This window comes from Spinacia oleracea, chromosome 6 (genome assembly GCF_020520425.1).
Source record: "Spinacia oleracea cultivar Varoflay chromosome 6, BTI_SOV_V1, whole genome shotgun sequence".
Taxonomy (NCBI): Eukaryota; Viridiplantae; Streptophyta; class Magnoliopsida; order Caryophyllales; family Amaranthaceae; genus Spinacia; species Spinacia oleracea.
In genome coordinates this window covers 141967383-141993489 of record NC_079492.1, presented here as the reverse complement: position 1 = coordinate 141993489, position 26107 = coordinate 141967383, and the positions used below count along the sequence as shown (strand labels likewise).

Genomic DNA, 26107 nt, shown 5'->3' with positions numbered 1-26107 from the left:
TGCAGGATCTCTTGCGAAAGCTAAGAAGAGGCGACCGGAAGTCGAGGTTACAATGTTGGAGGGGTCAGAGCTGGTGGAAGTGGACTTCGTAGCAGGAAAGCGAGGGACTGGCTAAGTCTATTGCATCCAAGGCTTGACATCACTCCTCGTATTTTGAGTATTGATATTTTGGAAACTAATGACATTAGCTTTAAGGAAAGTAATTTTTTGGTAACTTTGGCGCCATGAATAGTTGTTTGTATTTGCCAAGTGATACGAGAGTAAATGTGCTTGTTTCAAGCTCTCCTAACATCGTTGATTTTGATGACCTTTTGACGTAGTACTGTGACGTGACTCTTTATTCCCCCCCCCAAAGTAAGAATGCTCAAAATTACCAAATATAGATCTTCGTCTTCCAACTCATACACATTAAAAACTTATTAAATACGAAGTACTCCGTACCATACTATTTCATTCAACTCACATCACACAATGTATTTAAAGTTAAATACTCTATTAGTTTTCTTAAAAAATTAATTTAAAACTTTGTCAACACACCTCCATTTTTAATTGGTCAACGCCACAATTTTTGTTCCCCTGATTTGAAGGACGAGATGGGGCTAATCATGTTCTAAAGACGAATTAGTGTACTCCGTAATTAGGTAACGGGGGTGAACAAAGAAACGCGATAAGATGATGAAAATAGGAATGAATCGAATGATTGATGAATGACGTGACTCGTATTTGTATGTGGATGTGGGACCCACTTGGAGTTGCTGTTGGTGTATAGACATCCAGAGTTGCAAGTGGGCTCCTTCTGCGTTTTCATCAGCCGTCTTAAAGGGCCCCACCTCCCCTCTTCCTCTCCTTCTCAACATCTCTACGGTACAACTACATTTTATTCGTCTAACTTCATTTTTTGTCATTGACTCGTCATTTTCAATTTACTTAACCATCTTTTTGTCGCGCATTACTTATTTTCATTCAACTACTTGAATATTACAAAACTAGTTATTTTTATTCTAAATCTTGGATGTAATTAGAGGTGATCCTTATTTTGAAAGGACCCTATTGTTTGGTTCGACAAAACTCATGCATGAGTCTCCTAGTTTAAGTTGGGATAATTAAAATTTTGTATTGCCCAAAAGATTTTTTTTTACAAGTTTTACACATATTTTTCTACCATGGAAAGTCAAAACATTCATGATTAACTCTACTGTCTAGGTGAGATTAATAAATTAACGATGAATAGATATTAATGATCAATAATTCTCATGTCTTCTTTTGTTTGATGCACTTTTCTTTTTTCATTATCCCCCTGTATTTATTATTTCCCCCTTATTATAAATGGCTATCATAGACCATCATTTTATTTTCACATTCATTGCCATATATCCCACCGACTTTGCCTTTTATTAATCTCTCCTCGCCTATAATTTAAAAAGTAACAAAAATCCTAATGGAGAAAACAAAAAGGGACAAAGGTATTCACATCAAGCTACATATTAGAACTTCGCCATATGGCTCTTTGTTTTACTACTACAACAGATTAAGTATCACTATAAGAATTTGTATCTTTAATGATAACCTAATTATGAAGGGTCAAAATTCCCGTCGCAATTTTTTTTTGCAACGGGGCTAACAACCAAACAAAGAAGGGAACAACCGTCGCAAGTGTATTTTACGATGGGTTAACGACGGGCCCCTTTTATGACGGGTTCGGGACATGAAATCCCACAATTAATCAACGATTGTTTGCCTTTAGCGACATGATTTCCCGTCGTTAATGGTACGATTTCTTGTAGTGTATGTAGCCTTTAATTAAGTTCATAAGCTATATTGAAGAACTATAGCTTCTAAACATTCACTTTTGGAAATAAATTTTGTAGGTTTAAGGGAAACTAAACTTGAGATTGCTTTGACAAATCAATAATGGAACTAGCTAGTTCTAGAATTTGATAGAATAACTTTTATAAAAGTAAATAAAATCAACTTTATGCCTTCAATAAAAAGTCTATATTAGTCATCTTATCCATTATCAAGGGCATCGAAAGCCAAATAATTGTTACAAAATCAAGCCTATTGTATAAGATTTTAATTCCCATCACGAGACTTTTCTAAGGATAAACACATAATTATAGACTAATAGTTTGATTGTAAAAGAGGGAGATCGAGTCTTATTATTAGTCCCGTCTAAAAGTTGTTGAGTAATAATTATAATATTCAATATTGGTAGCCGAAACAAGGTTAAATGTTGTTTAGTCATCCCTATGAAACTCTATAGTAACATTGACAAAAGTTACTAGGAAATCATCATAAGAAAATCTGTCAAATTTCAAAAGAGTGTTTTAACTTAGAATAGGGCTAGGTCCATGTTTTCAATTTCGTGTTTAATAATAAGTGACATGAACTAGCCCTAATCAATGAATTAGGCAACACGGGTTATATATAACTCTTATTTAACAAATCCGTTAGAGAAAGGAGAAAAATCTTACTGATTCACGGAGGAAAGTTGTTAATAGATCGCTCAATCGATGTCCATTTCATACTATAAACCTATGAAATTTGAAGTTCTAGCTAGATAGGGGGACAATGATGGATCTTTAAAAAAAAATATTGATGTGACACAATTTCTTATAGAAAAATAATTTGATGATCAACAGTATAATTAAATTAAAAAGCATTTGCTTCCATTAAATCAAACCCTATTCCACAAGCTATATATTGACCTTTATTTCAAGGTAAACCTTTTTATATCAATCATCTCAACACATAATTTAACGTTTTGATACGATTTTCTAAACATGAATTGTAAAATTTCTTCTCTACAACCTGGGCTACAAATAATATAATAGCTTCCATCAAAACATAATAACATGATGAAAAAAAGTCAAACGATGTAACAAAAGAAAACAAAAGAACCTTCAAAAATGGAAAATTATTCATAGATAATGGCAAACAAAACCTACTATTATACACACGAGGATAATATAGTTGGGTAATACTAGTAGTTTAGAAACTATTGGCCTATACACTTTGATAATACAACTGACATAGACAGCAATTTTAGACAAGGGAGGCGCAACACACTTGAAACAAATTAGGGGACCCCATTTATTCTTTACTTTTTATTTACCAAATACCCCAACCTCCCCTCCCTTCATTCATTTCTTTCATCTCATTTCTTTTCTTCCTTTCTTCCTTTTCTCTCTTGATCTAACCCTAACCCACCTCTCTCCCAAAACAAAACAAAACAAAAAAACCCAAACTTCCTGCTCTTTCATTAATCTAGCTTCATCTTCTCGGGTTGATCGGGTTTCGGATCGATTGTACGTAATCTAGCTAGCAAGATTAGCTTCAATTTTCAGCTACAAAAAGAAAGAAAGAAAGAAAGAAAGAAAGAAAGAAAGACTATGGTAGGTTGATTATTACCTCCATCTTTTTCCATATTATTTTTCTTCTAAGGTAGCAAGCTAAGCCAGCAAAAAGGTGAAGAAAATTAAAAAAAAAGTAATCTGGGAAAAAGTCTTCATTCGATCTCCTTATTAGCTAGCTAGGTTGTTGTTTGTTGATTGATAGATAATATAGTATACACCCGTTGTACTTCCACTAATCCAATTCCTTTCCGCTCCATTTTCTTAACCTTTACACCTCCACTATCCTTTGCTAATCACCCACTAATTATACTTCCATAACATCATCATTATACTTGGCTTCTTTGATATCTGTTTTTTTACTTTATTCTTCATTCAATTTTAAGTTCATCAACAAGAGGAAAGCTGATCTAAGAGAGTGTTGGATGAATATGGATCCGATATCGGCATCACAACATGGTCACTCCCTTCCACCACCGTTCCATCTTCACCCTCAACAATTCCATCAACTTCAACTCCAAAACCACTCGGAACCCGACCACTCCCCTCGCTTGGGTGTGGGCAAGAGGGAGCGTGATGATGACACTACTAGCACCACCGACAACACCGGTACTGACAATCACGACTCCAAGGACGACGATGGTGGTGGTGGAGATCATCATAATATGATGTCGAGGCGGCCCAGGGGAAGGCCCGCCGGGTCAAAGAATAAGCCTAAGCCACCAATCATTATTACACGAGACAGTGCTAACGCGCTCCGGACTCATGTCATGGAGGTGTCAGATGGGTGTGATATTATGGACAGCGTCGCTACTTTCGCCCGCCTCCGTCAGCGAGGTGTCTGCATCCTTAGCGGAACCGGTACTGTTGCTAACGTCACCATACGTCAGCCTGGCGCAACCTCTACAGGGAACGGTGGACCTCCAGCTGTTGTGACCCTTCATGGGAGGTTTGAGATCTTGTCTTTAGCGGGGTCGTTTCTACCACCACCTGCACCACCAGCTGCGACGGGGTTAAGCATATACTTGGCGGGTGGTCAAGGGCAGGTTGTGGGAGGTAGCGTGGTTGGGCAGTTGCTGGCGTCTGGTCCTGTTGTTATTATGGCTGCTTCTTTTAGTAATGCTGCTTATGAAAGACTACCTTTAGAGGAAGAACAAGAAGGTGGTGGTGGTGGTGGTGGGCCAATGGGAGGAATGCAAGGTGGAGGTCAACTAGGTGGAGGTGGTGGGATGGACCACCAAGGGATGCCGCCATCAGCACAACAACTACTCGGAAACGATCCAAATGGTGGTGGGGCCGGGTTGTTTCAAGGGATGCCGCCTAATCTGCTAAACTCCGTCCAAATGCCTCCTGAGGGGTACTGGGGGTCAGGCCGACCTCCCTTCTAATTACATACTTGATCCCGACCTTAATTAAGGGGGAAATCATTATCTGTAATTTGAACCAGAAATGTGACAACTAATTACGGACGGAGGTGTTGACCGGTTACATGATGTATGAACACAATCAAGATGGTGCAATACAATGAATCACCAAACAAAGAAAGGTCAGTCAAGTATTTCGCTTGGAACAAACTCTTTGGTTAATTGTTGGTAGTGCAAGCTAAGTTAAAGTAGCTAGCAAGAGGTTCATTTAGGAACCTTTTCTTTTCTTTTCTTTTCTTTTTTTACTATCAAATTTTACTTACATTGTAGGTAGAAGATGAGTGTTGATCATGAGAATATGTTAATTAATTGGCAAATGTACGTGTTTTTATTTGAAGGAACTTAAAGGGGGGAGATTTAGGTTTGGTGCAATTTTTTTCTCCTTAATTTGAAGTTTTTGGTAGTTAATTTGTTGGTGGTGGAGAAAGTGGTGTTAAAATTATTGAAGTGAGATTTGATGATGCTTTTTTGATTTTGATTGAGGATAATAATGAATATCATTGTACATTGTTATTCAATGGAGATTATTCTTGGTTCAAAGCTCATTAAGTAACTCACAAATTCCAACAATGAAAATGATTTCAATTTCAAGCAATACTCTTTTATATATTCAAGTTTCTTCTTCTTGTTTTACTTTCCTCCTACCAACCTTAGCTTGTTATATTAATTTGATCATTGTGCGATGATTTGACAAGCTAGTTGACAAAAATCAAATCAAGTAAAAAACACAACTTTATATGAAGTAAAGTCCATTTTGATATTCTCTTTGTAATAGTAATTAAACGTACTACCTCCGTCTAGATTTAATTAGTTGCGATGATAGTATAATTAAGCATTTAAATGAGCTTGAGTACCAACATTCCTTATTGCATACATAAAATGGTGTAAAATAAAAACAAAGTTAATTAGTTAGCATATGATCGATCTCCGAGAAAAGGGGGGTGGAGGGAGAAAGAGAGAGAAGTGCAATAAAAGCAAATTAAGGTGACGATATCAATGGAGATTATTCCATTTACGAGAATGAATGAATGAATGAATGAATGAATGAGATAAGGAGTGCAGTGAGAGTGTGAGAGTGAGTGAGAGTCGACAAGATGGTGAATGAGAATGCTGTTTTGCACGTGCACTGCCGTTAAACTTACACACACAAACAGCTCTTTTTCGAGGCACCACATCAGGCCAGGCCAGGCCAGGCAGGCAACAACAGTACTGTAGCAGACTACCAGTAATAGCAGGTAAAGGGAGAAAGAGGATGCTTCCATCTTAAGTGATTATCACCCCCCCCCCCCTTAAATACTACTCCCTCCGTCCTGGAATACACGCACCGGTTTGACTTTTTGCACTATTCACATAATTCACTTTGACCCTATTTTATTTCTAGTATATGAAAATAAAAATTAGCATATAATATATTGTTCGCTTCATCTTATCATATATTTTTTAAATATTAATATTTCATAAGTTTTTATAATATGTAGTTAAAGATATTGGTGATCAAAATTGTGCATTGGCAAGCGTGTCGACTCGAACCGGTACGAGTATTCTGGGACAGAGGAAGTATCCGATTTATACTCTCTTCGTTCCTTAAAGATTACTCAATAGGGCTCACACAATCATGTATTACTAATAATAACTGGTTTATACTCCCTTCAATTCGTCCCTTAAAGATTACCCAATAGGGCTCATATAATACGGTTATGTATCAATATATGTTCTTTTGGATACCGTTAGGTAACTAGCTAGTAACCACAGTAAGTTTTACATGGGATTATATATATTGTCTATTTGTCTCTATTATTGCAAGATATTCAATGTTAACGAATATACCGTCAACCATCAACCCCATTTATAAGGGTGATGATAAAGGTCGCAAATTGCGACAACATTTAGCTATCGCAATCTTACATGTCGGAGTTTAATTGGTATATATAGGCGCCACATAAGCTATGATCATCATAATATTTTTACTATAAAAATATGTAAATAAGGTAATCGATATATCGAAGGAAACAAATTAGAATATTAAGATTTTCCTTCCTTTTTTTGAAACATGTATAATAGGATATATAAGTTAAATATTGTAGTTTCCAATTTAAATTATGACACATAAGCATGTCATGTCTGATAGAAATTTGAGGACGCACGCGGAAGTTTTGATGGACCTCAATTATATAACAAAATTGCATTGATAAAATTGTACAACAATTTTTGCGAGAGCTCATGTCTCTCACTTATCTCTTTGGTAGAACCCTTGTTTCTACCCCTCATTTTGTGGGAGCTCTCCAGGGTTCTACCAAAGAGATAAGTGAGAGACATGAGCTCTCGCAAAAATTGTTGTACAATTTTATCAATGCAATTTTGTTATATAATTGAGGTACACCAAAACTTCCGCGTGCGTCCTCAAATTTCTATCAATGTCATCATTATGACACGGTTTAAAGGTCGCATGTTGCTACCTTTGTCATTTTCGATTTTATAATTAATACTTGTATGTTATTGTGATGTAGTCTTATACGGAGTAGAAATACACTATGAGATTTTACCCTTTTTTTTTGTTGGAGAGAAATTATGTACTCCGTACTAGCTAAGATACATGTTGGGGAAGTTTTCTCAATCATACAAACGGTTACGCCACCTGAATTTACTACCCTCTCACATTGAAATATAGGGGACTAAGAGGGGGTTATTAGGGTATTTGTTAAAAGAATAAATCGATTTAATTTTTTTAATTGGTTGAGAAGTATATGTTGTACATTTGTACATACGGCTTGTACCACTTAACATTTACAAATATGGGAGGGCATTTTTTTTCTCTTCTCTTATTGAATACTGATAGTACTACCTCCGTTTCAAAATGATATTTACGGTTACTATTTGCACAAGTATTATGACAACAAAGCAAAAATGTGTAAAATGGTGAGTTGATATATAATAAAATATGAACAAAATATGGTATATGGGTGAGTGTAAGAAAAGAATGAATATATTAAGAGAAAGTGAGTGAAAAGTTATAAATGTTGTGGGTAAGATAGTAATTTTTCATGCCCAAAAATAAAATAAAGCAAAATGTAAAGAACATTATATATGAAACAGAGGTAGTAGTACGTAATAATTTTAACTAAAACAATAAGAACTTCATATTGTAGAGATGAATCTACGATTATTGCATATCGAACTTTCTTATGCTCTCTTTTGTATCACTGTGTTTTATATTACTTTTCAAGGAGTGGGTTTATAGATCTATTATAGCCGTGATGCAGATGCATGGTTTATGTTTGATTCATGTGATTGTATACTCGAAGGGTTGACATGTTTTCAATCTCTCATAAATATTTACCAATGAAACAAATTGTACTACTTTGAATTCTTTATTCATAACCGTGCGGTGCACATGACCTAAACTAGTCTCCGGTTATAAGTATCTTAGAGCTTATTCTTGGTAATTTTTGCCATTAGAGATACATGAAAGAAACGAAAAAGTGAGAACAAAATTTAAATTTAAATTTAAATTTGAAATTTTTTGGTTTTATGATTTTGTAAGTCATATGATTTAGATTAAAGCTTGTATTAGAAAATAAATAAGCATACCTATAATGATCATGTGGATTGATATTTGGGCTTTTATTTTTAGTTTTCTAATAAACTTAAAACAAAAAACAATATCGAACTTGAGAATCTGGATATATTAAAATTAATTAATCACATAAGTCAACACTAACTCGTTATATATTAATTGACTTTGTAAGTTATACGAAGTATATAATTACTTTTAACCTATACTCCGTAGAAATAATTTTAACGCAACAAGGTTTATTATGTTTTTTTTTTGCGTTAGTACCCAGTTCACCCTTAGGGTCAATTCGAATTCGGGGCGAGTTTTAGGTGGATGGGTTACAGTTCTCTACCAATTGTTGTTGCGGGGAATCAAACACGGGGTCCTCCCTACAGGTTTATTACGTTTGTGCATGGTTTGGTTTCAAATTCCGTGAAACCAAACCAAACCCTAAAGAGAAGTTTAAAACTTCTCAAATCAAACGGTAATTTTGTAACCACAAATCAAACCAAGCTGCTAAAATAAGATTTTGTTTGCTGTTTGCTGAGGTTTAGACCATACTCCAAACACCCTGCTTAAAACAAATAGCCGATAAATGATTAAATGACGCAATTTGAATTACACTCAGGTGTACACTGCACATTGTGCACCCTGATGAACATGCATTGAACATCTAATGAACATTAAGAATGATTTCAATGTACATGTACAAGTAAAATATTTGAACTATACGTTCAATTACTATATGTTATTTAAATATGCACAATATGTCATTTGTATTTGAACTATATATTCATTTAAAAGGGTGCACGTACATTGAGCATGGTACACCCGGGTACATAAACCATATTTTGCTTGTGATATCACTAAAAACAATATATGGTTTGGTTAGATTCGATCGGTTTACATCCTTTGAGCTAAATTAAAATCAACAGGAAAATCATTTGCAGTAAACTTGAGTTAATTTAGGTTTGGTTTTGGTGATTTTGAGTTTTAAGTCAATTTAAAATTGTGATATTGAGGTTTCAAAACTCAAATAACATTTGAATGGTCAAATAATAATAATAAGGTGTAGAGAGTCACAAATAATAGTGGTGTAGATAAGATTTGACCTTATATTTAGATGTCACCTCCTAACATAAGATTATGGTTTGATAACTTACCTTCCATGTTTTGTTGACGCCATTAATTGAACATAAAATGTAAACATTCATGGTTATTATAACCTTAATTTTATTTGTGTAATTACAGTAAACTGAAACATAATTATAGAACGAGAGGAGTATATCGATATTGACAAAATATTTTTGTCACTACTAAATTGGCACGGTTCAGTGCTTAGCCCAAGTAAAGAATCAAAAGATTGGACGATGTTCTTGAAAGTCAAAGCCCAAAACATGAGTCTGTTTCTCAATGAATATGGGCCCACTCATGAAATATAGGTCCATTGCTAGATCCTCAAGGACAAGTTAGCTTTGTAAAAGACAAAAATCATATCTATTCCTTTGACTTATTTCTTCACTTTCTTAAAAGAAACGTTGAATTTTGTTTATTTCACCCAATGCAAATGTTATAGGCATTATGTACTGTAAAAAAAAAATGTTATAGGCATTATGCAGATGTTGTGAACATACTTCATTCATTCTTTTTTAGTTGATAAATTTTAACTTTTGATACTTTTCATATAATTTATTTTGACTATTAATCCGTATACTTTAAAAAAAAGAAAAATAATTATGTTGAATCTTATTATAATCGTCTCATTATATATATTTATGATCCGTTAATAATTGAAATATTGCATTGACATACGTGATAAAAAGAATGTGTCATCTAAAAAAAACGGATAAAATACATAAACAACCAAAACGTATTTTTACTAGACCAAAGACGTGCTTTCTACAAATCCTGATTGTTTCGCATATACTCCGTAACAAAGAGATATATGGAGTACTACGTAGATAACAAGGGAGAAAATACGAGACGTTTTAGGGAGAAGGGGAAAAAAAAGATAGGAATGGTTTTGAAGTCAAAATCTATATTTCACATAGTATCATATCGAGTTCATATGCTTGTATTCCTTTCATTGATTGCCTATTCAAATGATTTTATTTTCCTAGCAATTTCCTCTATGATTTCACTATGTACATATATTCCATCTAATGTCATCAACCACAATTACTTTAATATATATATCTCAAGATAATTTCCTAGGCTACAAACCTTAATCAATATCAGAGAAGTCAGGTTCCGAAGGCTTCTGCAACGATAAACCAGTAGTGCTACTCCCACTTCGAAGTCTATGAACCCCACGAAGAGCATTCCTAGCAAACTTCGAGGCAAGAAACGCCGTAGCTAAACTAGAACCACCATCATCACAACTACCTTGACGCCGTCTAATCAATCTGCCCCCCTCTTCCGAGTAATCTTCCTCCTCGCCTTCTTCTAACCGCCGGAGCTCAGCTATCTTCCTCCTCATGTGCCGCCTCCAAGCGGCTTGGATAAAGCAAGCCGCCCACGTCCGCCACTGCTGCGAGTAGAAACGGAACGTGTGCTGCACTTGTTTGCTGTGAAGTCTTCTGAACTGTCCTGCAACAAATTTCAGTTCTTCTGCTCGCAATGCAAAGGCCTCTACCTCGGTTAGAGCTTTCACTGTTCTTGTTGATAATGGTAAGTTAATGCTTGATTTTGGGTCTAATGCCCATGTTAGAAGCTCCTCACCACAAAAGTCTCCTTCTTTTAACAAACCTCGGTTGAAGAATCCACTTCTTCCACCATCGGTTGTCACACTTTCTAGGTGTCCCCTTATGATGAAGATCATCTCGTCTACTGGATCTCCTTCTCGGACAATGTAGGTTTGCTCGGTGTATAAACTAGGCTTTAGTCGCTCACATATGGCATCGAGTAAACGCTCGTCCATATTTGCAAATAACGGGACCTAAAGTCATACATAAACTCATTACAGATACATTTCAGTTCAGTAGCATTCAGTTCAGCTCAGCTCAAAAGAACAGGGCCTTAGTGTAGTTTGACAGATAAGACACTTACTCTTCTGACAAGATTTAAGCAGAGATGTCGTTTAATGTCCCGTCTAAGATCTTTTGGTAGACTCTGAACTAAGCTCTCTTCATCAACCCCTCGTGTTTCCAACCACTTGTATTGGTTATATCGTCTAACTCGTTCCCTAAGAACTTGAGGAAGTAGACGATGATGCATCCACTGCTCTGAATCACGCCTCTTTATTCTCATCTCCTCAAGCCTAACAGTAAGCGATTGAAGATATGTCTGTGAACAACAGCATCAGGTTACAGAGTACAGGATAAAAACTGACTCTAATTAGTATCAACAGAAAGTTAGTTTGTAATACCTGCATGTTTCCAATCAGAAGTGCAAACAGAATAAGACCGGAGATAGCGAGACATATAGAAAATATAATCTCTCCTGGATAAGTACTAGTCTGTAACCCTTGACCCAATGTACTGCAGAAAGTTATATATTTTGTAACTATTAGTACAACAATGTTAAGACTTAAGAGTACTCCATAAGTAAGGCTAAATAACGAACATGTTTTGTTGCGAGTGACCTTAGATTTTGAAGACCCCACCAGAGGCAGTAGCAGAACTTATTGACAAACGTTTGAGATTCAACAATTTTAGAAGATTGTGCTTGTGTATATATTCCAAAGTTGAAGTTTGAATCTTCATCCTCAACTGAACACATCTTACCAAGAACTTCCACGCTAACATTTTTCCATGCCTCAAAATTACCCATATTATGACTACCGCAGTACAAAAAATCGTCATCACACTTATCACCTTGACTTTGACATGCGTTTTGCCAACATGTGTCTATCCGTTCGACGGCAAATAAATACCATAGTGCCCCAGCAATCTGCAATGATGCCCAAGATACTTAATATATAGTCTTAAAGCTAAGATAAAAAGTCACTAATTGATGCTATTTTTCGAAGTAGGCGTGTCAAATGGCTTGATCTATCTAATATTTCCGGGTTTAAATAGGTTTTGTTCACTTCACCTGGTCTGGTCTGAATGTTTCATGTGAGTGTTTTTTGCTTTTTCTGTTCTGATTATTCTGGTCTAATCTAATAACAATAAGAATAAGGTGCAAATCTTCTTTTGATAACAGACCTGGTTATTGGACATGGTAGCTCATTGTGTATAGGGTTCTTATTAGGCAGGGCCTTTATTGGAAAAGACATTCATTGGAAAGGGTCAAGAGCCAAACTTATGCTCCGTAACACAATAATTTTGAAAACTAAAATAGTTATGATATAAAAAATTATATGGATAGCTTTGTATTCACTTGTTTTCGCATACGATTCGCTTTTTTATTTATTTTTCTTGTTAGTTTATTGACCTGCCCTCTATCGACCCGCTTTGACCGCCCATTATCGACCCGCTAAAATTGACCATTTCATTACCCGACCCACTTTTGACCCACACCGACTCTGACCCGCAAAGCAATTTGTAATCAAGATGCAGATTGTTTTAGTTTTTGGAGGACTATATCACAAAGACTAGAATAATTTTTCGAATGCACTTACATGACTAGAGAGCAAGTACCATAGCAAGTAATAAGCAGCACCAAGCCAAGCACTTTCAGCAAAGACACCAGCAGTCTTTTTCAGGTCAGAAGTTAGAGGATAAAACCTTCCAAATCTAAATATGTACTGAGCAAACACAATTATTTGCAACCATTTCTTCGTCTCTAGTATACCTTTACCTTGAGCTTTAACAAGGTATTTCAAAACCACAATCTGCACAAACAAAGACGATAATTAATAATTAACAAAAGCCTCAATTTGACAGCAAACTAACTGAAGTTTGTTGTTATATCATACTACCTGTGGTAGGGGCAGAACAGCTAAAAAATCTATGATGAAATACCGCTTAAGGTAACGTTTAGCAATCTCTCTAGTATCAATGACAAGTTCACCTCGTCCAAAAACACGAGAAGACGGTGCAATATACGCAGTACGGAACTGAAAAGCCATGTGAATAAGATAGAAAGCATCAATCATGGTACGTAGAGTTGTGGTTGTAACAGCTAAACCATAGTCCATGCCTAAACAATTCTTCTGTTGTTCAACAATGGGAAGGTAGAAGAACAAAGGATCTATGGAAACTGCAACGATGCAAGATATAACGAAGAGTCGGTTCCAAAGAAGAAGGGATTTATCTTGAGGATCAAATACTTTTTTGTCAGACACTTTCAGATCTTCTGGGAAAACAGCTCGAGTAACTCCTGATTTAAGTGATTTACCAAATGTTTTAAGTCCTTGAGGTCCCATCATTCCTATATGAAAAGACTTTGATGAAGATTGGGATCCGTAAACAGTGCGTTTAAATCCTTCTATGTTGAATGCAAACCGATTAGAAGAGTCGGATGTTGTTGAGAATGAGTCCATTTTATTCAGCCTGTCAGAAACAGAATTAGCAAACTATTTATGTCAATTTTAAGCAAAATTTAGACTAATAAGATTATAATGTCTTGGAACTTTTATTTCTTCATTGTTTTGGGATTCAAACCCACTCAAAAAGAAAGAATGAAAACAGCTTGATGTTAACAAAAATCGACACAAACTATAAGCACACATAAGAATGATGTTTAAATCAGAGCAACCTGTATAACTTAAGGATAACGAGTTTGAATACCTTACGAACTTCTCTCTTTGACCACCCATGACCTGTGACTTGTAACCCGACATATCTAAATTTGTGGAGAAGTTGATCGATAAACTAAAGCATGTCAAGAAGTTAGCTCCTACACTACAAAAGTTAGCCAAAATTTCCAGCTGAATTTGCAACTGCCGGAATCAAATGTCACCAACTTGACAAAGCAATCCTGCACTTGAATTGTACGAGTTAAGCAGAGCACATTCGACTAAAAATCGTAAGGGAGAACCTAAATATAACAATTTAAATCACTCAACACCTAGAAATTTAAATTAACTACTCCGTACATTGTCTTGTTCTTCCCTAGCACACCTAGACTATTCATATTTACGAGACATCTACCAATGAGTTCTTGTCTTAGTGGTAAAAACTGAGGGTCTGTGTTCAATAGGTTTCAAGTTCAAATCCTCCACCCTTTTTGTAATTTATATTGTCCCTCAAGGCTCATTTGCAACAAAAAAATATATTTGCAACGAAGTATTTTTTTTGGCCAAAATTTGTGTAACAACTAGCAATTATGTTGCCAACACATGCATTACATAGTCTTGTGCAATATGTAAAATAAACAACACCAAAGTCCAAAGGCATTGCAAACTGTGAGGTTCTTCATTTGAACCGAGGTCCTAAATTTGTAAGGAAAATGATATAGGCAGCTCTATGAGATATATATAAGAAGCTAAAAATTGAGAAAATAGCTTATGCTAAACATTAATTACACCAATGAATGAGTGATTTAGGCATACATTCCTAAATTAATTCCAATCTAAGAAATGGATTAAATGCTTAGTTGCATCCCTAATTTATTTATTGCAATGATTAAAATTCAGATAATCCGAATTATGTTCAAAGTAAATTGCAATGCATAGGATGTTAAAATCAATATAGAACAACCAACAAATAAATAAATAAATAAATAAATAAAATAAGAGGGTGCGGGAGTTAGAGGGAGCCAAACAAAACCTTAATCTGAAATTGAGAATTGAAATTCGGCCATAATTGATGAACTTTTTATGATTGAAATATTAGGGCACGAAAAATTAAAACAAAAAAATGGAGGATGAAGATTTCTGGAAGTTGAAGGAGGAAGGGAGCCAAGGGAAATTTTGAGAGCATTTTTAGTAAATTAGTTAGGCAATTTATTCCCTCAAAAAAAAAAACAAATTAGGCAAAATTTTAATTAATCTTGTAAAAAAAATGAATATGCTATTAAAAATAATCTAATTTTTTGAATTCGTTTTTTTCCGGGTCCAAGCGAGTTATAAGAGCATTGCAAATTTGAAAGGAGATAGAGGATTCGAACCTACAACATATTAGATCAGATGATCTCATAAATTGTATTATGTTATGAAATTTGTTCTATTATTGTGAATAACGCTTATTGTTCAAGTTTATTCAAACGTGTTTTTTTTAATTCATGTCAACAAAAAAAAATATTACTTCTTCCAAGATGTAAGTACATAAATGATACGTACGTGAATACTAACATTTTTTTAAATAAAATATCCTAAGCACCTAACTTCAAGTACACCGGGATCTGATGTACAACAATTTCATCCTTATATTGGTATCACTTCTTTGTGTTCATGGAGTAATATCATAACCTCATAGATTACGACTTGTATTAAAAAGTACTCCCTCCGTCCCATAATATAGTGCCCGTTTGACCAAAATCACGGTTATTAAGGTAAAGGATAACATTGATAATAAAAACAATAATGATTTGTACTTTCAAGATAAAGTACATGTTAGTTGGCAAAAATGGAGAGATAAATTATAGATTAAAGGTGTGTACATAATAAATAGGCCTAAAAAGGACAAAAATCATAGCACATGGGTTGAATAAAAGTCAAAAAGTACAATTTTCAAAGTAAAAATTAATGGTTTAAAATAGAAATAGGCACATCATTTAGGGACACCATTTTAGGAAAACAGGCACTATATTATGGGACGGAGGGAGTATCATTTAGAAGTGGGCCTTTACATTTGCATTTTTCTAAGATATTTTTTCTCAAACTTTAGTTGTCCCAAATTTGAGCTTTTCTTTTTGTGATTGGAATTTGATTGTCTTAAAAATTAAACAAATGGACAAAACAAAGAGGTCTAGCTCCAATCCCACTAAATATTAAAAGCTAATTTAGTGGCCAAGCAATACAATAATAATGAAGAAGCTTGACAAAAATAATTTACCCTTTTTCCTTTCTCAAAATGTACATTTTCTCCTTTCTTTCTTTTCTTGTCAATGTTTTGATATACAATCATAGATTTTGTGGCTCAAATTCGAAGCAATTATTTGCATGATAGATACTTTTATAGGATTTGATCAAACAAATAAATACTCCTACAATAGCAAAGAACATTTTTCTTACTAACATTGTTTCTTTGCTTTCGTTTGTTTGTTTGTTGGGGGTACTCCCCTCGCTTTCGCGAAAAAAGAAATAGCAAAGAACATAAATAGTTTATACTTCATATAACATTAGTAAAGGCGAGAAATAATTCATATAACATTTAATACGTACTTTAAAAAGTACTTCGTATATAATATTAAAACGCGAGAAATAATTCATATATACTCCGTAGTAGCATAGTACGTAACTACGTACTTTAAAAAATATGCGTATTATAATATAAAAAGGCGAGAGTTATTCATATAGGTACTTTAGAGTTTAAACAACTATATACGGAGTATATGTATCGTAATTGAAGTTATGACGGATATAATAACAATTCATACTTTAATATACCGTACTTATTACTCTTCTAAACTTTTTCGTAGTTTTTTATTAAAAAAAAGTTGATGCATTTGATTTATTTGTTGGAGAGCATATCACTTGTTTAAAAGTTGAATGTGAGTTTAGTAGCTGATAGGGGTACGTACACGATACATCCAACTCCCTAGTGGCCTAAAAAATGAACACGCGTATTATATTGCTAATCTCAACAACTTTCTCCATTAATCCTGTTTTGAGCTTAATTAATCAGCTTGGAATCTCTGTTAAAATGCTTAATTCTGGTAAAGTTGCACCAAACTGAGACTTAATTCGCCCTTTATCTTGTCAAAAATGGCACATTTGGATCAAGCTCTAGCTACATACTATAAGCATGATTTAAATATTTTTATTTAAAATATGCGATTCTTTGGCTGCGAAAAAATGCCAAAATTGATTCATATCCTGTAAGCATTTTAGATCTTATGTTTGGAGAATATTTTATCGTTATAGTACGTATCTTACTCATCATGAAATCGTTACAACTACTTTATGACATTTTTCTTGATCCTTAATAGGACCACCTTTGAGAACGTTCCCCTAGACGGCTATTAATTACTTCATTTGTTCTTATTTATATGAGACAATTGCTAATCACGTTTGTCGATGTATGATTTCAAATATTAATTAATATCTTCAATTATTAAAAGTTGAAATTTAAAAATAAAAAAATTGAGACGAATCTAAAAAGACTCACACGGCTATATTCTTTCTTTAAATATAAAACACATGCTGTCCAAAAAAAAAGAATATAAATCACAAAAGTAAGTCAAATGAGCTTGTATGAATAATGTCCAAAACTCAAATGTGTTATATAAATAAAATTGGAGTAAGTATTACGTAGTATACATTTTACGTGAAAGAAAGAATAAAATCTCCATAACTTAGATAACTATGAATCGAATTGCACTCGAAATCTTTTAACAGAAAGTGTATAACAAATTCTACAACTACATTTAATATTTTACCATATACAAGTAGCTAGTAAAAATTAGCATGTAAAAGAAGTGTTAGCAATGGCCTACTCATGATTCATGAACTCATCACGCACTACACACAATCCTCTCACTTCATGCATTATTGTATGCTCTTTTAAATCCCATTTTTCCTTCATTTTCTTTACACATCTGATCTCCATCACAAAACTCATGCACTCACTTACGCTTAATCAACCTTATCACCTTCTAAGTATAAAACATTAACTTTCTTTACCATACCATCCACTTTTTTCAATCAACCACCACCATGCCTACAACATCACCGCCAAAACCGAAACCAGGGGATCATCAACCTCCACCTCCGCCTGCAGCGGTATCATGGTCAAAATACTTAGTCATAGATGCTACTTCCGAGCTAAGGCAGCAACGAGGGATAGCGGTCCCACTTATGGCAATGAACTTGACATGGTTCATTAAGCAAGCAATCACGACAGCCTTTTTGGGAAGACTCGGTGAGCTACAACTAGCTGGAGGAGCTCTAGGGTTCACGTTTGCTAATGTCACCGGTTACTCAATCTTGACGGGTTTATGTGGGGCCATGGAACCGATATGTGGGCAGGCATATGGCGCGAAGAACTACAGGCTGCTTCATAGGACTCTACTCATGGCAACTCTTTTGCTTCTCCTAGCCACCCTCCCCATATCGATTCTTTGGCTGAATATTGGAAAAATTCTTCCCCTCTTCGGGCAACAACGGGATATGGTAGCTATGGCTGAAAAGTATCTTCTCTATCTGCTACCGGATTTGATGGTGAACGCGTTCCTATGCCCTCTAAAAGCTTACTTGAGTGCTCAGGGAATCACTATTCCGATAATGCTAAGCTCTACTCTTGCAGTAGCTTTCCATGTGCCGATCAACATATTGTTGATACAAGCAAAGGGTTTTGAAGGGGTAGCCATAGCAGTCTGGGTAAGTGATCTTCTAGTAATGTTACTTCTAGCAATCTATGTGTTACACTTAGAACTGAGGGGAAGAGAGAAGTGGCAGGAAAGCGGGTGGTGGGATCACGGGATCAAGGAGTGGCGGGCCTTGCTCGGGTTATGCGGGCCATGCTGCCTGACTACCTGCTTAGAGTGGTGGTGCTACGAGATCCTAGTCCTCCTCACAGGACGACTTCCTAATGCCAAGGAAGCTGTTGGGGTGCTCGTGATTGTGCTCAATTTCGACTACTTGCTGTTCTCGGTGATGCTCTCTCTCTCTGTATGTGCATCCACCCGGGTGTCTAACGAACTTGGGGCGAACCAACCAAAAGCTGCTTACAAATCAGCCTACGTGTCACTCGTTACAGCAGCCTTCTCAGGTTGTGTGGGGGCCGCTGTCATGGTGTCGGCCCGGAGTTGGTGGGGCCCACTATTCAGCCATAGCGAGGGGGTAATTAAAGGGGTCAAGAAAATGATGGTCATAATGGCTATGATTGAAGTGGCTAACTTTCCGTTGACAGTTTCCGGAGGTATTGTCCGAGGAACAGCAAGGCCATGGCTCGGTACGTACGCAAGCCTTGGAGGGTTCTACTTGCTGGCTTTACCCTTGGGTGGTGTCTTGGGTTTCAAAGCAAAGCTAGGGCTTGGGGGCCTTTTCTTAGGGTTCTTGGCTGGGGCATCAACCTGCTTGGTCTTGCTATTGGTGTTTATAGCAAGAATTGACTGGGTAGCAGAAGCAGGCAAGGCTCAAGTACGAGCCTCAGCCGGAGAAGAGTTTTTGTCAGACGAAAGCGAAGTTAAAACCTCGGGAAAAAGCCCGTGTCCTGAACTTACAGCATGACCCGGACACCAAAAATTATACGAGTACGATATTTGTATCTATCGACTGAAGAAGAAAATCAATGAATAGATATGGTTAAGTTTCTATGTCCATGAATCATTACCATATGAAGGATACAAATGTTAACAACAATATAAATATTGTAAGAAATCTCTATACTACACTCAAAAAGAAACTAACAATAATAATTCAAATTTTATAAAGTTCAGAATAAGAGGAAAATCATGGTTTTCCTATCTGGAAATTGTTCCATCGAGGGAATGGTAATACACAAAAAACGTGTGGAGTGAAGAATGGATGAAAGTTTGTGATTCGAGCACATTACATGATTTTCTAACAAGAGCTCGGTCACCATTTACATGCTTTCTATGATAAAAGAATTACAATGTTAGCCATGTCAAAAGAAGGTCTATATGGATTATGGATTACTTATCTTCATCAAAGCCAGGTTTAGAACCTACAGATTTAAGCTTTTTGGCTTTGTCATCATCAAAACCTAGGGCAGCCAATATCTTATGACCAGGAGAATCCTCCTCGGACCATACTCCAAGAAGCAAATCAATTGTTGTAATTTCCCCATTTTCATCTGCGTATAAGACAATGTGTAATGAGTCCCACTGAAGTTCCCTCTTTTATTTGGTTACAAATTACAATGACCAGAATCAGTGGTCTGAATTTTGACAGAGTTTTTAGCAACTTAAGATTAGTAGATTGCCATACCAATACAAAAGGTCAAATCGACATCTAAAAGATAGTGGCTATGTTTTAGTCTCTACTCACCAGGAGTAGTTTTTACGGGCACTATCATACAATAAAAGGATATTGTACTTGGTCCCTTTTTCAATTTGTGTTCATAAATTTTTTCAGAATACACAAACCAAGCAAGGAAATCAACTTCATCCTAAGACCTTACTGGGAATCAAGTCTCAAACTTAAGCATCCAGAGATAAATTTTATCATGATGACCCTAACTATAAGACACAGTGATATCATCATTACAGAAAACAGGAACGTTAATTTTAAGATATTGATAACACAACTAAAACCAAACATGTTGGATAGCTGCAAAATAATATATGGACAAATGAATACCTGGTTTCAGCTTCTGGTCCAATGCCCAGTCAAGTGCTCTTTGAGCTGATTCAGTGATAGGGGGATGTTCTGGGCTGAAGAAGTACAAATCACCTTTTCCAAGTAACTTTATACTTTCCTCTTTGACCTTGGTGAGTGTGATTCCATTTTCCCTTAAAAACCTTGAAGCGGGACTAGTTCCTGCAGAAGAAAGAAAGGTAAAACTCCAGTTGGAAAAGCTAAGGTACGTATTCCAAATTCTCTATGTACCTTAAAAATTACTTCAATCACTGGAGACAGAAGACATAATCTTATGGCTAAATCTCAAGCTAAAACATCATTTTGCAATTTCTCTATATTGCTTCAAATTTTGTATCTGTTTTATAAAAAAAATATTAGGAAGAAACAGATGAAATCTACCAAAAGAGCTCCTCGGCAAGAGAGACAGGGACAACAGAAACAGATACACTAGCAAGTAGATTACTGAGAAGACATAAGAAGTCACACTGTAAAAGAGCAAGCACTTTAAGAAACAACAAACTCGACAATAGCTGGTTCTCTGAAAAGTTTTTGTGCAACATCATCATCCTAAGAATGAATCTTCTAACAATTCTCCTACAACATCATCAAATTTAAGGATCAACGCCCTTAACATTGTGGCGACTGTTGAAAATCTTGCTCATGGATTAGTCTTAATTTTCATGTTTTCCTTGCTTTTTTCCCCTATGTCTACTCTGCTTTCACTTTTTACTGATGTCAACAATAGATTTCCATAATTCCATCTTCCCACCCCTATCCCTCCTTTTTTCCTAATTTCATGTTTTTTTTCTTCCAGATTCCCATCTCGTGCTTTCTTTTGTGGTGTCTTGCTTTCGTTTGCGTTTTCTTGTAGTTGTAGGTCAATAAATGTTCGATGGAGATTGTCAAAGCTCGGGAAGCTGGTCATAGCTTTTGGAACCAATGAGCAACAGACACTATTGAGATTTAGAAACCTCATTAGGAGCGGTCATTCAGAAGTTACACGGAGCGGGCGCTAAGCAATACCCAGAGCAGGCTCTCCTGCTTTGGAACAGAACTTTTGGAGAGGGGCTATGGAGCTACCACGGAGCGACTACTCCAAACTTTAGAAGATACACCAATCGGAACAAGCACCCCACTAGGTTTGGACCCCATATTCTTGCAAGAGAAACTCTTGGTTGGGAGATTTACTGGAGAAATCTTTGAATTTTCAAGCTTCTTAGCGATTTCTTGACTTTATCTTTCCCTCTTTGTATCTTTTCAACAATTACTAGTTAATCTTATTTTTCTTAGTTAGCACTATAGCATAATCTCATGCTTAATGCCTTAATCTGGATTAGTTTTTTTAATCATAGTTCAATCCTTGTTATTACTTGCTTAATCTTAGGTTATTAACAATCTTTTGACTATTAGAGCTTCAACTTTTCCTCACTTTATTTTATATTTACTTGATGAGATTATCTTTCTATCATTAGTAGTTAATTATCTTGCTAGCAGAGATTTGATAAATATAGATTCCTCCTTGCTTGCAAGAATTGAATGTGAAGATTGAGTTCTACTTCACAATATAAGCATTGAATAGTTGCTTAGTATGAGGGTGAAGACTATCAAGCATGGTTTGTGTTGAAAGTTGATTGTCATTGTGTTGGTAGTATGCTTGTGTTTGTATGCCTACATGAATGCTTGCCATGCTACTGCTTTGCTTTTTCATTGGAAGATAAAGGTATAGGTGTAGACTCTTATTTGATAGTTGGATTGGATGCTTACTTCCTTGGCTAGTTTGTGTTTCATTGTCATAAATGCTTTATAAAGTGGTTAAGTTCAGAAATTTCTAAGCTTCCATAGAGGACTAATTGAAAGATCAAATAAAAGACGAACTCCTTTCTAACAATCTTCACATTCTATTCATAATCTTGGGATTAGGAGTTTCTTACGTTAATGCATCCTTGAAAGAGGACTTAAGGCTAGGTTTCCCGATTAGAATCACCTATAGAACTTTTTTTAGTCCCTTGTCTCCCCATTTAATGTGAGTTTGTGTTTAACTTATGTGTTACTCTGGAGCAGTTTACCTATAACTTTGACTTAGCTTAACCAAGTAACCAATAACATTTCCCTACATACTCTGTTAATTAATTTATCAAAACATATATAATTATCAAGCAAATTAAAGGTAGCTAGCTAGGTAGCTTAATTCCCCATGGAAATCCCTATGATCGATCAAGAGTTGTTAGGCAAAGCAGTTGTTAGTTACATTGAATTTTGATCTTTTCAATTACATTCGTAGTTTTTAGTTAATCTTAGTGTCTCTTGCTTGTTGAACTTAAGGTGTAGTTGTTATCCATTCAGCCAACACCTTCCTATCCGCCGCCATTACCTCGACCAAAACTGTCACCACAGACAACCAAGCATCACTACTATCTGTAGTCCCCTCATTGAACACTATGAAACAAGTAGATATAAAACTTTAGAGAGTAATGAGCTAGCCTAATAGGAAGGTGTATTTTAGGTTTAGGCATTGCATAATTAGTTTGTTAAGGGTAGCTTGAATAGGAAAATAGTTGGTTGGTTAAAGGGGAAAGAGACCTAGAAATGCTGTAAATAAGGGAGTGTAGGCAAAGAGAAAGATATCCAGAATATGGAAGTGTCACTTTAACTTCGTTAAGCATTTGGCAATCTTAGGGAGACGAATTTAGACACGTATGCTCCATTTAGTGCCTTTGTGGTCAAATTCGAAGGAAATTTTCCATGGAAAAGAAGAACTGAATTTCAACTAAGAAGAGCTTAACAACAAGAGGAACGAAGTGAGCAACGGCACAATCCCAGAGATCATTAAGATGAATATTGGAGAACCACCATGGAAAGGGCCATGATGCACTTTGTTATGGTTGAAACTTTAGTTACAAACTTATGATAAACAGGATAGGTGAAAGAAGGAGAATAGTTGGTTGAGATGAGGGTTTCAATTCCTTCCTCAAACCAAACACTAACCAAAGAAATTCAAATCTTCCCCCTACCTTAGTTCTAACCAAACAAATTAAGGAAGTTCAGCCCTTTAATAGTCGGTAATAACTTGCGGGAGTGGGAACGAATCTAAGTGTAATCTGGTAGGAAAGTAACATCATAATGTCCATGGTAATGCAATCTCATATCACACTTGTTAATTTTTTTTCCACAAATTTTCATTCTCATCCACTACCACTCACCAAGTGATAATCGATGGTAATGAAGATTTATAAAGAAATGACATAATAGGGTGAAGTAGCATTATCATGGGCATTAATATATGACTTTTCTCACAAATATACAATACAAATTCATTAACACTGTCATCTTTTTCTACCGCCTATCAAAGGGGCAATTAGGAGATTCATAATTTCCTTAAATCTATAAAACACGAGTTAAATTGACAATAACTGACTTTTGGATTATTTTGTTTATTGTTAGGTGGCTAGTAATTAGTCATCTAGCCTTACTCATGACATTAATAAGCTAAATATGCTAACACTTCATATCCTAGGGATTTTCGTGCTTCTGTTTGCTTTCACACAGTTTCCTTAGTTTCTTCTATTGAAACTGATACAATGAGATAAAGTATACTAGTGTCAAGTTGTCTAATTTCACCGTAAGACTTATGTAAGCGTTCTTCCACATCTCTATATTGTCAACTTCAACAACAAGCACTCAACTTCGGTTCTTCAGCCTTTTTGATGCAGGACATAGAATTTGAGTCTAAAATCTAAATTTCTCACTTCTGTTACCCTTGACTACACATTCCCTTAAAAATGCCTATAATAGCTTTTGACTTTTACGAAATAAAATTATATGAGCTCTTATTAATGACATCTTCTTTTTCGCTGAGCCTAAGCAACTTGACAAACTTTATATTGTTTAACACATACATAATCCCCACAAAGCAATATCGTTATTATGTTCCTTACTCATTAATTCACTTATCTATAAACTTCAAGCTAAAAGTAAGTCCCAATATAAGCAAGTTTAACAAAGGAGTGACATTCTAATGATTTAATCAAACTAGCAAGAAAGGTAATAGTGACCAGTAGCACACACAAATTTAACTTGCATCTTTGTAGTACTCACAAGTTCAAATGTAAGAGACACCTTTTACGCAATCTGAAAACAAAGAATGAGTTCAAATAGTAAAGCTTAATTTAGTAATCCTGGTTTTAGAAGGATGAAGAGGCAAACGGTTTGATAGCCTAACCTCCTACAAGGACACACATGAAAGGTCCTTAAAGACATTAACACATAAACAATGCAGAAAAACCTTAACCACGCGTATAAACAACCCTTGGTCTCTCACAGAACTTGAATTCGGCAACAAACACCATCCAATACAGATTCTCTTATTTGCATTTGGCAAGTTAAGTCCAAATGTTCAAATTTTCACCCCCAATAAAAAAAAGAAGCTAGGCTCTTTTCGAGAGATCAATACAACGATGATATTCAAATCAAATAGCCAGCGAAATCATAATATTAATTCATCTTAAACTAGCTTTAAGGAGAACATGAACTCAATGCAAATTCAGTAATTGCCATATTGACAGCAACGAGCATGATGTGTTCAACTGAGCAACATACATAGTAAGTAATAGTATAACTCAAAATTCGAAACAATAACCAAAATAACATTTTCATATACTGAATTATGCCCCCTTCATCAAGGTTCACAAGACTAACCTTCTATAAGAAGTCCCATAAGAAGGGCTTCAGTCCCAGTTGTAGGGTACTTGAGCTTCCTAGCTTCCAATTCACTCATAGCAAATGATTTAATTGCCCTCCCTGACCACCTGCTTCAATTCATTTCCCAACCCATCAACAAAATCCCAATCAACACAAAACCCCATGAAATCAAACTTTAAAATTAATCAATAAATATGCAAATTTCAACTCACTTGGGAATTTTATCACCAACAACCCTATCCGGGATCCTGCCAAACACAGAAATTAAAATCAAAACCCTTAAAATAAGAAAGGGTATTTTTTCAAAATTAAAGAAATGGGTAATACAGAATCTTACCCAGTTGGGAGACTAAAAGAGACGGCGGAAGAAACAGGGTGTCGTTTGGTTGTAATTGAGAGTGCATGAGTTGTTCTTGTTGAAGAAGGGTGGAGGAGAGAGAGTGTAAGATTACCCAGAAATGGATTCTGTGAATTGAGGGAAATGAAAGGCGACGAAATACGTTGTGATGAGTTGATAGATGTTCTGAATTCAGGGAACTGTAAGTGTATTCTGGAGAGAGAGTGAGCATTGGCAGCCATTGTTGAAGGTTGGAGAAGACTTCACAGAGTGTGGGGGTGATTGTGGATTGGTCTTCTCACTTCTGCCTTCCTTACTGAAAACGATACTATACGTCACCGTTATTTCTGATACAGACGGGGTTTGATCTTGGGTTTTGATTTTTGGTTACCATTGAACCGTTATTTATGGGCTCTTGGATGGTTGGAC

The 26107-nt window shown here is 35.6% G+C and overlaps 4 protein-coding genes across 5 annotated transcripts; 2 read left to right on the top strand and 2 right to left on the bottom strand.

The window, feature by feature from the left end:
• Positions 1-3109: 3109 nt before the first annotated feature.
• On the top strand, positions 3110-5290 carry LOC110784386 (AT-hook motif nuclear-localized protein 22). The gene has a single exon (XM_021988840.2). It carries the CDS (start codon positions 3779-3781, stop codon positions 4739-4741), a length of 963 nt encoding a protein of 320 aa, XP_021844532.1. The 5' UTR covers positions 3110-3778; the 3' UTR covers positions 4742-5290.
• Positions 5291-10329: 5039 nt separating this feature from the next.
• LOC110784332 (putative cyclic nucleotide-gated ion channel 8) lies at positions 10330-17498 on the bottom strand. Its single transcript, XM_056830792.1, has 8 exons — positions 14987-17498; positions 14006-14195; positions 13195-13768; positions 12895-13107; positions 11914-12221; positions 11698-11809; positions 11379-11615; positions 10330-11268 (listed from the first exon to the last, which is right to left on the bottom strand). Exons 2-8 carry the CDS (start codon positions 14056-14058, stop codon positions 10555-10557), a joined length of 2211 nt encoding a protein of 736 aa, XP_056686770.1. The 5' UTR covers positions 14059-14195; positions 14987-17498; the 3' UTR covers positions 10330-10554.
• Positions 17499-17824: 326 nt separating this feature from the next.
• On the top strand, positions 17825-19656 carry LOC110784387 (protein DETOXIFICATION 56). Its single transcript, XM_021988841.2, has one exon. The coding sequence runs from the start codon at positions 18037-18039 to the stop codon at positions 19549-19551; it is 1515 nt and encodes a 504-aa protein (XP_021844533.1). The 5' UTR covers positions 17825-18036; the 3' UTR covers positions 19552-19656.
• Positions 19657-19727: 71 nt separating this feature from the next.
• On the bottom strand, positions 19728-26044 carry LOC110784388 (ATP-dependent Clp protease ATP-binding subunit CLPT2, chloroplastic). Of its 2 annotated transcripts, none has more exons than XM_021988842.2 (5): positions 25679-26044; positions 25554-25589; positions 25339-25451; positions 20644-20823; positions 19728-20137 (listed from the first exon to the last, which is right to left on the bottom strand). In XM_021988842.2, exons 1-5 carry the CDS (start codon positions 25918-25920, stop codon positions 19977-19979), a joined length of 732 nt encoding a protein of 243 aa, XP_021844534.1. In that variant the 5' UTR covers positions 25921-26044; the 3' UTR covers positions 19728-19976. The 2 variants fall into 2 exon arrangements, with proteins under 2 accessions (XP_021844534.1, XP_021844535.1); XM_021988843.2 differs by having other exon boundaries at positions 25339-25448; positions 25679-26042.
• Between the last annotated feature and the right edge of the window lie 63 nt (positions 26045-26107).

Coding starts and splice junctions, on each gene's coding strand:
- LOC110784387 (XM_021988841.2), top strand. CDS start 18,037: ATGCCTACAACATCACCGCCAAAACCGAAACCAGGGGATCATCAACCT.
- LOC110784386 (XM_021988840.2), top strand. CDS start 3,779: ATGAATATGGATCCGATATCGGCATCACAACATGGTCACTCCCTTCCA.
- LOC110784332 (XM_056830792.1), bottom strand. CDS start 14,058: ATGTCGGGTTACAAGTCACAGGTCATGGGTGGTCAAAGAGAGAAGTTC. Junction 13,108..13,194: donor CTGTTCTGCCCCTACCACAG/GTAGTATGATAT, acceptor TTGTTTGTGCAG/ATTGTGGTTTTGAAATACCT. Junction 11,616..11,697: donor TTCTGATTGGAAACATGCAG/GTATTACAAACT, acceptor TGTTGTTCACAG/ACATATCTTCAATCGCTTAC.
- LOC110784388 (XM_021988842.2), bottom strand. CDS start 25,920: ATGGCTGCCAATGCTCACTCTCTCTCCAGAATACACTTACAGTTCCCT. Junction 25,590..25,678: donor TCTTTTAGTCTCCCAACTGG/GTAAGATTCTGT, acceptor TGTGTTTGGCAG/GATCCCGGATAGGGTTGTTG. Junction 20,824..25,338: donor TATGGGACTTCTTATAGAAG/GTTAGTCTTGTG, acceptor TTTCTTCTGCAG/GAACTAGTCCCGCTTCAAGG.